This window comes from Oncorhynchus gorbuscha, linkage group LG13, assembly GCF_021184085.1.
Source record: "Oncorhynchus gorbuscha isolate QuinsamMale2020 ecotype Even-year linkage group LG13, OgorEven_v1.0, whole genome shotgun sequence".
Taxonomy (NCBI): Eukaryota; Metazoa; Chordata; class Actinopteri; order Salmoniformes; family Salmonidae; genus Oncorhynchus; species Oncorhynchus gorbuscha.
In genome coordinates this window covers 11426958-11438277 of record NC_060185.1, presented here as the reverse complement: position 1 = coordinate 11438277, position 11320 = coordinate 11426958, and the positions used below count along the sequence as shown (strand labels likewise).

General features: G+C 46.5%; 1 protein-coding gene across 1 annotated transcript; it reads left to right on the top strand.

The window, feature by feature from the left end:
• Positions 1-793: 793 nt before the first annotated feature.
• On the top strand, positions 794-5106 carry LOC123993907 (extracellular calcium-sensing receptor-like). Its single transcript, XM_046296381.1, has 10 exons — positions 794-1032; positions 1140-1431; positions 1705-2046; positions 2215-2530; positions 2614-2786; positions 2942-3172; positions 3484-3607; positions 3695-3888; positions 4006-4284; positions 4402-5106. Exons 1-10 carry the CDS (start codon positions 803-805, stop codon positions 4828-4830), a joined length of 2610 nt encoding a protein of 869 aa, XP_046152337.1. The 5' UTR covers positions 794-802; the 3' UTR covers positions 4831-5106.
• Positions 5107-11320: the final 6214 nt, after the last annotated feature.

Here is an 11320-nt window from a genome sequence, read left to right as displayed (position 1 = left end):
AAATAAAGGTAAAATAAAAATAGTACAGAATGATGTAATATCTGTCTGAATGGATCCATCAGATGTTGTTGAAGAACAGATACTGTATCTCCTGTACTACACATTACCTTCAATAACATCACCCTCACAGGCTTTCTCCAATTACCCCCAATTACCTGCTCCCCAAGTTATCCTCCAATAACAAGTCCCAATTAACCCCCACCTGCCCCGTCCTCCCTACAAGCACCCCCTGGTGGCTGTGTGCTTGTTTTCTAGCTGCGGGCACATTTCTCCCTATATCAGCAGCTCCCCTTCTCTCCTCTTCCTCTCCCTCTTTCACTCTCACACTCTGCAGGAGATGCCAGACTGACAGACACTCATCCTCTCTCTCTCTCCCTCTCTTTCTGTCTGTCTGTTTGTCTGTCTCACCAGGACAAGATTTACTGTTGCCAGGTAGGTCAGAAGCAGAACAAGGTTGTGTCTATCATTGTTGTTTCACATGTCTGGTTACAGGTGTCTGTGTTGAATGGTGTATATTTTAATTGATAACGCTTTTGTTCATGTCTACAGAGTGTTCTGTCTGCAAGGTCTTGGTTTGGTCTCTCTCCAACAGGTGACGGAACTCTCCCAGTCTTCGGCCTTGTAGGATAGGTTAAGTAATCCCTCTCACCCCCCTCTCACCCCACCCCTTTTAGATGCACTATTGTTAAGTGACTGTCCCACTGGATGTCATAAGGTGAATGCACCAATTTGTAAGTCGCTCTGGATAAGAGCGTCTGCTAAATGACTTAAATGTAATGTAAATGTTGTCTCTCTCCAGGGGATGAGCCTGTGTGGCTGGCTGTGGCTGCTCTACTGTCTCCATGTCCCTGGGTCTATCTGGGGTCTGGTTGGAGGTGGAGAGGGGGCTTGTCGGCTGATAGCTAAGCCCGTCTCGGGCAGTGTTTATCGGGCAGGAGATGTGGTCATTGGGGGCCTGTTCCCCATCCATGTGGAAGCCCCTCTACCAGAACAGGAGTTCAGGAGCATTAATGGAAATTCTACCTGTACAATGTATGCAGCTTGTGTGATAACAGCTTTTTGTCATTGTGTTTTCACCTGAAGGTAATGTGTATTCAGTTACCTCATCTCTCTGTTTCTTCCTTTCTTCCGTCTGTCAGGTTCAACCAGCGTGCTTACCGCTGGCTCCAGACTATGATCTTTGCTGTGGAGGAGATTAACCGTGACCCAGCCCTCCTGCCTAACCTCACCCTAGGGTTCCTGGCTTCTGACACATGCCGGTCAGAGGGCACCACCCTGGGGGCAGCCCTGGCAATGGTGACTGGCAAGGAGACCTCCGTGGTGGGCACAGAGTGTGGCACTACTCCTGAGGTTCCCGTCATCATCGGGGATGCCCGCTCCTCAGCTTCCATGGTCGTGGCACAGACCCTCGGGCCATTTGATTTACCCATGGTGAGGCAGGGGTTGGATTACAGGTTGGGATGAGATGATGACACTTTTCACGTTACATTTCAATGTCTTTCTATATTTCCCTCTCTCTAAAGTTGAATTCCTTCTCCATCTGCCTCTTACAAATTACCATTCTCAGTCTCATTGACTCCTATTTTGGAGCTCTACAGGCAATTATCTCTCTCTCTCTCTCTCTCTCTCTCTCTCTCTCTCTCTCTCTCTCTCTCTCTCTCTCTCTCTCTCTCTCTCTCTCTCTCACACTCTCTTCTCTCCAAGGTGAGTTACTTTGCCACTTGTGCATGCTTGAGTGACAACTGGAGGTACCCCTCATTCTTCCGTACGGTACCCAGCGATGCCTTCCAGGCTCGGGGCATGGCCAAGCTGCTGCGTCGGCTGGGCTGGGTGTGGGTGGGACTGGTGTCAGAGGATGGTGACTATGGCAAGTTTGGGGTTCAGGTGCTTCTCCAAGAGCTCCAGGGATCTGGGGTGTGTGTCGCTTACTCTGAGGTCCTCCCCAAGTTACCATCTAAGAGAAAGATCAGGCACATTGCGGACACCATCAGAGGATCTACTGCCAGAGTGGTGGTGGCATTTGTTGGATTCGCGGGTCATTCAAGGGTGAGCAGTTACTAGTCAGAGTATTGTTAATGATATGTAACACTGCTGTAGCAGTGTCCTTGTGTCTTACCATGTGTTGATGCCCTTTACAAACACAATCATTTCCTAATTGATAATCATGCATTTCAGCTTGACAATCTTGATCTTTTTAACCATTTCATTCTCCAGGCCCTGATGGAAGAGGTTGTCCGTCAGAACATTACAGATAAGCAATGGATTGCCTCAGAGGCCTGGGTCACTTTCTCTACTATCGCCGCCCCAAAAAACCTGCCCTCTCTTGCCGGGACAATCGGTTTTGCCCTAAAGAAAGCAGAAATTCCCGGCTTGGGGCATTTCCTAACTAGCCTCCATCCAGACAGGGACAACCAGAATTCCGACCCCTTCCTGAGGGAATTGTGGGAGGAGATGTTTGGGTGTTCTCTGGGGTTCGACCTCAGCGTGACACTGCCGTCCAGGCGACAGTGTACTGGGTCAGAGGTCATACGTGAGGGAGACTTTACACCTAAAGCTCACTTTTTTTGTCCTAGTTCCCAATGTTATTTCAGTAAAATGAAGTGTCAATCCTAGGTGAGGGGGAGAGCCAGTATGCTGACGTGTCTCAGCTGAGAGCCAGCTATAATGTGTACAAGGCTGTGTACGCCATCGCCTACGCCATACAGGATATGATGGCCTGTCGACCAGGGGACAGAGTCTTTAATGGTGAACATTGCCCTGATATCAGGAAGCTTCAGCCCAGCCAGGTGAGAATAACATGTGGATCTGTTTTCAAGTTAAGAACACTAATGTTTCCAGTCAGGATACAGTGAAAACACTTTGTAAGGTTTGAATACTAAAGAACAAAAGCCACAACTGGTTCTAACTCTTAATCCTGTTCCAATGCCTTTTTCTCTTTGAGATTGTTCATTATCTGAGGGGAGTGAACTTCAGTACTCCTGTGGGGGAATCTTTCCACTTCGACATGAATGGTGATCCGCCTGCCTCTTATGACATCATCAACTGGCATGTGACCCCCGAGGGGACGGCAGAGTTTGTCCAGGTCGGACATTTTCTATCCTCTGAGGGATCGGATGACCAGTTTCATATCGACATGGATAAAGTGGTGTGGGGTGGAGGCAGCGGAGATGAGGTTAGAACTGTTCAGTTTGGTTTGTGTGTGTGTGTGTGTGTGTTTGTTTGAGTGTGAGATTTATTGAGTTAATCACCCTGAGGCAGACATACAGAAGAGAGAAAGCTGGGAAAAAAATGAATAAATAACAGTTGGACGTTATTTCAGACAGAAAGCTCTATCATCAACATGATTCTGAACGTGTTTGTGTGGTCATTGTCCTGGCATAGTCCCCAGGGGGGCCCAGCAGCCTGTCTGTGTCTGTGTTTAATAATGATGATAATAATGATGATGATGATGATAATAACTTCTTCCTCTCCCCCCTCTGGTAGGTCCCTGTGTCTGTATGCAGTGCTGACTGTCCCCCTGGTACCAGGCATGCGGTACAGAAGGGGAAGCCTGTGTGCTGCTTTGACTGTCTGTCCTGTGCAGAGGGAGAGATCAGCAACACAACAGGTAGTCTATCAACAGTTCTGATCCCAATTCATATTTTTCCTCAAGCCTGGTTGGTCCTGATTTGGACTCCTCTTCCTTCTCTATCAGGGTCAGTTGAGTGTATTCGGTGTCCAGAGCGGTTCTGGTCCAACCCTGATCGTACGGCCTGCATCCCCCAGCTGGTGGACTTCCTCTCCTACAGCGACACCATGGGCGTCATCCTGTCTGTCATCTCAGTTTCCGGGGCAACACTCACAGCCGGTGCCCTGGCTACCTTCCTCTACCACCGTCACACGGCCCTGGTGAGTTGAATCATATGATCATTTATAGAGGTACTGGACAGAGATGAGATTGTGTCATATAAGGATGGGATTTTTGACATGTCATTGTGTAAATTATCTTTCTCTGTCTCATTCCAGGTGAAAGCCAACAACTCTGAGCTCAGCTTCCTGCTCCTGCTGTCACTCAAGCTTTGCTTCCTGTGTGCGCTGGTTTTCATTGGCCGGCCAAAGCCGTGGACATGCATGCTGAGACACACCCTGTTTGGTATAAGCTTTGTGTTCTGCATCTCCTGTCTGCTCAGCAGGACTGTGGTGGTTCTGGTGGCCTTCAGGGCCACTCTGCCTGGAGAGAACCTAATGAGATACTTCAGCCCCACCCAGCAGAGGATGGGTATCTCACTCTGCACCCTTATCCAGGTGAACATCTAGTTTTTACTATATTCTTTAGGAATGTAGTTGTTTCCTTCAGTGACCATATCATTTGTTTTCAAGATAACTCAAGATAACTAGTTTTCCATCCACTTATTTACAAAGGTGCTGATCTGTGTGCTGTGGCTGGCCTTAGCTCCACCCCGACCTGCTGAAAGGAGGGGCAGAGAGGGTCGGGGCCCGAGGCTCGTCCTGGAGTGTGAGGTGGGTTCTGTGGTCGGCTTCTCTCTGGTGCTGGGATACATCGGCCTTCTGGCCTCCCTCTGTCTCCTCTTAGCCTTCCTGGCCAGGAAACTCCCAGACAACTTCAACGAGGCCAAGTTCATCACCTTCAGCATGCTGATCTTCTGTGCCGTGTGGATCTCCTTCATCCCTGCCTACGTCAGCTCTCCTGGGAAGTACACAGTAGCTGTAGAGATCTTTGCCATCCTGGCCTCCAGCTTTGGGCTGCTGTTCTGTCTGTTTGCTCCAAAATGTTTCATCATCCTCCTGAGACCAGAGAGAAATACCAAGAAATATATTATGTCCAAATAGAAACCCCCAAGAAACACATGATGTCCAATTAGAAACCACCAAGAAACACATGATGTCCAATTAGAAACCACCAAGAAACACATGATGTCCAAATATTATCTTACACATGCTCATATCGTGATTTAGGGCTCGTCGATAATCAACAGGGGAATGTCCATTCTGTTTGGAAACATTAATTTCCTGCTCTAACTTCACTGTATTAGTTTGTTAATATTAGAATGTGTTCTTGTAAAGTGTCGTAATGAAACACGTCTATATGAACAATACCAATAAAGTTTACTTAGTGTCTACTCATGCTGGAAGAGTTAGTATTGAGTCTGACAATCTGACAGAACTTAGACACCCTACACATGATTCCTTCGTCACCCAGTCAGCGTGTGCGTGTGTGTGTGTGTGTGTGTGTGTGTGTGTGTGTGTGTGTGTGTGTGTGTGTGTGTGTGTGTGTGTGTGTGTGTGTGTGTGTGTGTGTGTGTGTGTGTGTGTGTGTGTGTGTGTGTGTGTGTGTGTGTGTGTGTGTGTGTGTGTCGGTCCCTCATCGTATAACAAAATGAAAACAGGCACATTTCACTGTCTGCTTACTCACTGTGGGAACCTCTCCTCTCCCGATCACTCCCTCTTTATACCCAAGAAGACTCAAGGCTGTAATCACTGCCAAAAGTGCTTCAACAAAGTACCGAGTTAAGGGTCTGAAAATTATGTATATGTGACAGTTCAGTTTTTTAAAATATATATTTGTATTCATTTCTAAAAACCTCTTTTTGCTTCGTCATTGTGGGGTTTTGTGTGTCGGGTTACGACGGGAAAATAACTATTTAGTCATTTTTAGAATAATGTGTTGCATCTGTCGCCGATGCAGTTTATTGTCATCAAGAACAAGGCATTGGCAAAGGTCAGTGAGTCAGCAGTTGGAATGATTATTATTCCTCCAAATGTGCTTATGATTTGAAAGAGTTTATTGCTGTGTTGTTTTACCAGAACACCCAGCTGCTTCTTAGTCGTGACATCAGTACTGTCATCAATAATCAATGAGTAAGACTCCCAATGTCCTTTTTTGGTTTCTCATCAAATCACAAAATCGAATAAAATGTTATTTGTCCCATGCGTCAAATACAACCGTACAGTAAATGTTTACTTTACCACAACCAACAAATACAGACAAGAATAAGATGTAAAAGTAACAAGTAATTAAAGAGCAGCAGTAAAACAGCAGTAGCGAGACTATATACAGGGGTACCGGTACAGAGTCAATGTGGAGACTAAATACAGGAAGTACCGGTACAGAGTCAATGTGGAGACTAAATACAGGAAGTACCGGTACAGAGTCAATGTGGAGACTAAATACAGGGGTACCGGTACAGAGTCAATGTGGAGGCTATATACAGGGGTACCGGTACAGAGTCAATGTGGAGACTAAATACAGGAAGTACCGGTACAGAGTCAATGTGGAGACTAAATACAGGAAGTACCGGTACAGAGTCAATGTGGAGACTATATACAGGGGTACCGGTACAGAGTCAATGTGGAGACTAAATACAGGAAGTACCGGTACAGAGTCAATGTGGAGACTAAATACAGGAAGTACCGGTACAGAGTCAATGTGGAGACTAAATACAGGAAGTACCGGTACAGAGTCAATGTGGAGACTAAATACAGGAAGTACCGGTACAGAGTCAATGTGGAGACTAAATACAGGGAGTACCGGTACAGAGTCAATGTGGAGGCTATATACAGGGGTACCGGTACAGAGTCAATGTGGAGACTAAATACAGGGGTACCGGTACAGAGTCAATGTGGAGACTATATACAGGGGTACCGGTACAGAGTCAATGTGGAGACTATATACAGGGGTACCGGTACAGAGTCAATGTGGAGGCTATATACAGGGGTACCGGTACAGAGTCAATGTGGAGACTAAATACAGGGAGTACCGGTACAGAGTCAATGTGGAGACTAAATACAGGAAGTACCGGTACAGAGTCAATGTGGAGACTAAATACAGGGAGTACCGGTACAGAGTCAATGTGGAGGCTATATACAGGGGTACCGGTACAGAGTCAATGTGGAGACTATATACAGGGGTACCGGTACAGAGTCAATGTGGAGGCTATATACAGGGGTACCGGTACAGAGTCAATGTGGAGACTAAATACAGGGAGTACCGGTACAGAGTCAATGTGGAGACTAAATACAGGAAGTACCGGTACAGAGTCAATGTGGAGACTAAATACAGGGAGTACCGGTACAGAGTCAATGTGGAGGCTATATACAGGGGTACCGGTACAGAGTCAATGTGGAGACTATATACAGGGGTACCGGTACAGAGTCAATGTGGAGACTAAATACAGGGAGTACCGGTACAGAGTCAATGTGGAGGCTATATACAGGGGTACCGGTACAGAGTCAATGTGGAGACTATATACAGGGGTACCGGTACAGAGTCAATGTGGAGGCTATATACAGGGGTACCGGTACAGAGTCAATGTGGAGACTAAATACAGGGAGTACCGGTACAGAGTCAATGTGGAGACTAAATACAGGAAGTACCGGTACAGAGTCAATGTGGAGACTAAATACAGGGAGTACCGGTACAGAGTCAATGTGGAGGCTATATACAGGGGTACCGGTACAGAGTCAATGTGGAGACTATATACAGGGGTACCGGTACAGAGTCAATGTGGAGACTAAATACAGGGGTACCGGTACAGAGTCAATGTGGAGACTATATACAGGGGTACCGGTACAGAGTCAATGTGGAGACTAAATACAGGGAGTACCGGTACAGAGTCAATGTGGAGACTAAATACAGGGGGTACCGGTACAGAGTCAATGTGGAGACTATATACAGGGGGTACCGGTACAGAGTCAATGTGGAGGCTATATACAGGGGGAACCGGTACAGAGTCAATGTGGAGGCTATATACAGGGGGAACCGGTACAGAGTCAATGTGGAGGCTATATACAGGGGGAACCGGTACAGAGTCAATGTGGAGGCTATATACAGGGGGAACCGGTACATAGTCAATGTGGAGGCTATATACAGGGGGAACCGGTACAGAGTCAATGTGGAGGCTATATACAGGGGGAACCGGTACAGAGTCAATGTGGAGGCTATATACAGGGGGAACCCGTACAGAGTCAATGTGGAGACTATATACAGGGGGTACCGGTACAGAGTCAATGTGCGCGGGCACCGGTTTTTTGAGGTAGTACATTTAGGTAGTCATGTGACTATGCACAGATGACAACAGCAGAGAGTAGCAGCGGTGTAAAGATGGGGAATGGGTCGGGGGCAATGCAAATAGTCTGTGTAGCCAATTGATTAGATGTTCAGGAGTCTTATGGCTTGGAGGTAGAACAGTCTGTGAAGAGGGTGGCTTTAGTGATATACTGGGCCGTTCGCACTACCTTCTGTAGTGCCTTGCAGTCGGAGGCCGAGAAGTTGTGTAAGGGTTTTCCTCCTCTTCGTCTGAGGAGGAGTAAGGATCGGACCAAGTTGCAGCATTGTAAGTGTTTATGATGATTACTTTAATAAATAAACTGAACACTATAAAATAATAAATGTGAACATGAACGAAACCGAAACAGTACCGTGTGGCGACAAACACTCACACGGACACAAAAACCCACAAACCAACAGTGAAACCCAGGCTACCTAAGTATGATTCTCAATCAGAAACAACTAATGACACCTGCCTCTGATTGAGAACCATACTAGGCCGAAACAGAAACCAAACATAGAAAAACTAACATAGACTGCCCACCCAACTCACGCCCTGACCATACTAAATAAAGACAAAGCAAAGGAAATAATGGTCAGAACGTAACAAGTTGCCATACCAGGCAGTGATGCAACCAGTCAGGATACTCTCGATGGTGCAGCTGTAGAACCTTTTGAGGATGGGAGGAACATGCCAAATATTTTCAGTCACCTGAGGGGATATAGTTTTTGTCGTGCCCTCCTCACAGCTGCCGTGCCCTCCTCACAGCTGTCTTCATGGACCATGTTAGTTTGTTGGTGATGTGGACACCAAGGAACTTGAAGCTCTCAACCTGCTCTACTGCAGCCCCGTCGATGAGAATCGGGGCCTGCTCCTTTTTTCCTGTAGTCCACAATCATCTCGTTTGTCTTGATCACGTTGAGGGAGAGGTGGGTGTCCTGGCACCACACAGCCAGGTCTCTTACCTCCTCCCTGTAGGCTGTCTTGTTGTCGTCAGTGATCAGTCCTACCACTGTTGTGTCATCAGCAAATTTCATGATGGTGTTGGAGTCGAGCCTTGCTGTGCAGTCATGAGTGAACAGGTACAACAGTAGGGGACTGAGCATGCAACCTTGAGGGGCCCCTGTGTTGAGGATCAGCGTGGTGGATGTGTTGTTACCTACCCTTACCACCTGGGGGCGGCCCGTCAGGAAGTCCAGGACCCAGTTGCAGAGGGAGATCTTTAGTCCCAGGGTCTTTAGCTTATTGATGAGCTTTGAGGGCACTATGGTGTTGAACGCTGAGCTGTAGTCAATGAATAGCATTCTCACACAGGTGTTCCTTTTGTCCAGGTGAGAAAGGGCAATGTGGAGTGCAATAGAGATTGCATCATCTGTGGATCTGTTGGCGCGGTATGCAAATTGAAGTGGGTCTAGGGTTTCTAGGATAATGGTGTTGATGTGAGCCATGACCAGCCTTTCAAAGCACTTCATGGCTACAGATGTGAGTGCTTGGGACGGTAGTCATTTAAGCACGTTACCTTAGTGTTCTAAGGCGCAAGCACTATGGTGGTCTACTTAAAACATGTTGGTATTACAGACTCGGACAGGGAAAGGTTGAAAATGTCAGTGAAGATACTTTCCAGTTGATCAGAGCATGCTCACAGTACACGTCCTGATAATCTGTCTGGCCCTGCGGCCTTATGAATGTTGACCTGTTTAAAGCTCTTACTCACATCGGCTGCTGAGAGCGTGATCACACAGTCTTCCGGTACAGCTGGTGCTCTCATGCATGTTTCAGTGTTATTTGCTTTGAAGTGAGCATAGAAGTAATTTAGCTCATCTGATAGGCTCATGTCACTGGGAAGCTCTTGGCTGTGCTTCCCTTTGTAGTCTGTAATGGTTTGCAAGCCCTGAAACATCTGACGAGCATCAGAGCCGGTGTAGTATGATTTGATCTTAGTCCTGTATTGAACCTTTGCGTGTTTGATGGTTCGTCGGAGGGCATAGCTGGATTTCTTATAAGCTTCTGGGTTAGAGTCCTGCTCTTTGAAAGTGGCAGCTCTAGCCTTTAGCTCAGTGCGGATGTTGCATGTGATCCATAGCTTCTGGTTGGGGTATGTAAGTACGGTCACAGTAGGGACGACGTCATCAATGTATTTATTGATGAAGCCAATGACTTATGTGGTGTACTCCTCAATGCCATTTGAGGAATCCCTGAACATAGTCCAGTCTGTGCCAGCAAAATAGTCCTGTAGCTTAGTATCTGCTTCATCTGATCACTTTTTATTATCTAGTCACTGGTTCTTCCTGCTTTAATTTTTGCTTGTAAGCAGGAATTAGGAGGATATAATTATGGTCAGATTTGCCAAATGGAGGGCGAGGGAGAGCTTGGTATGCGTCTCTGTGTGTGGATGTTACAGTTTTTAATGTCCTGCTGGTAGTTTACTCTTCCGCGTAGTTCGTCAATTTTATTCTCCAAAGATGGCACGTTTGCTAGCAGAATGGAGGGAAGTGGGGGTTTATTTGATCGCCTACGAATTCTCAGAAGGCAGTCCGCACTTTGGCACCTTTTTCTCTGCCTCCTCCTCACGCAAATCACGGGGATCTGGGCTTGTACCCGAGGAAGCAGCATATCCTTGCACCGGGCTCGTCAGAGTTGTGACCACTCTTTACTGTGGATTTCTTAAAATAATGCGCGAAACAAACTGAGGTATTTTGGATAAAAAAATAAACTTTATGGAACAAAAATAACATTTGTTGTGTAACTAGGAGTCTCGTGAGTGAAAACATCCCAAGATCATCAAAGGTAAATGATTAATTTGATTGCTTTTCTGATTTTCATGACCAAGCTACCTGATTTCATGAATATGAATATTTTTTGTAATATTATTTGACTGAGGCGCTATGCTATTCAGCGGTTGCTGATGACAATTTTCCCTCTTAAGGAATGGGTAGCGTCAAGAAGTTAATGTGAGTCTGTAAGGAGAGTTTACTGTCTCACCAGACACCCAGTTACTTGTAGTTGTCCACATATTCTAAGTCAGAACCGTCCAGAGTGGTGATGCTAGATGGGCGGTCAGGTGCTGGCAGCGATCGGTTGAAGAGCATGCATTTAGTTTTACTTGCATTTAAGAGCAGTTGGAGGCCACGGATGGAGAGTTGTATGTCATTGAAGCTCGTTTGGAGGTTAGTTAACTTCTTGATGCACCCATCCTGTTAGCGGGATCATTTTCATCAACACCCGCTGAATTGCAGTTCGCCAATTTAAAATGAAATTACTAAAAATATTTA

Coding starts and splice junctions, on each gene's coding strand:
- LOC123993907 (XM_046296381.1), top strand. CDS start 803: ATGAGCCTGTGTGGCTGGCTGTGGCTGCTCTACTGTCTCCATGTCCCT. Junction 1,432..1,704: donor GGCCATTTGATTTACCCATG/GTGAGGCAGGGG, acceptor CTTCTCTCCAAG/GTGAGTTACTTTGCCACTTG. Junction 2,531..2,613: donor TACTGGGTCAGAGGTCATAC/GTGAGGGAGACT, acceptor TGTCAATCCTAG/GTGAGGGGGAGAGCCAGTAT.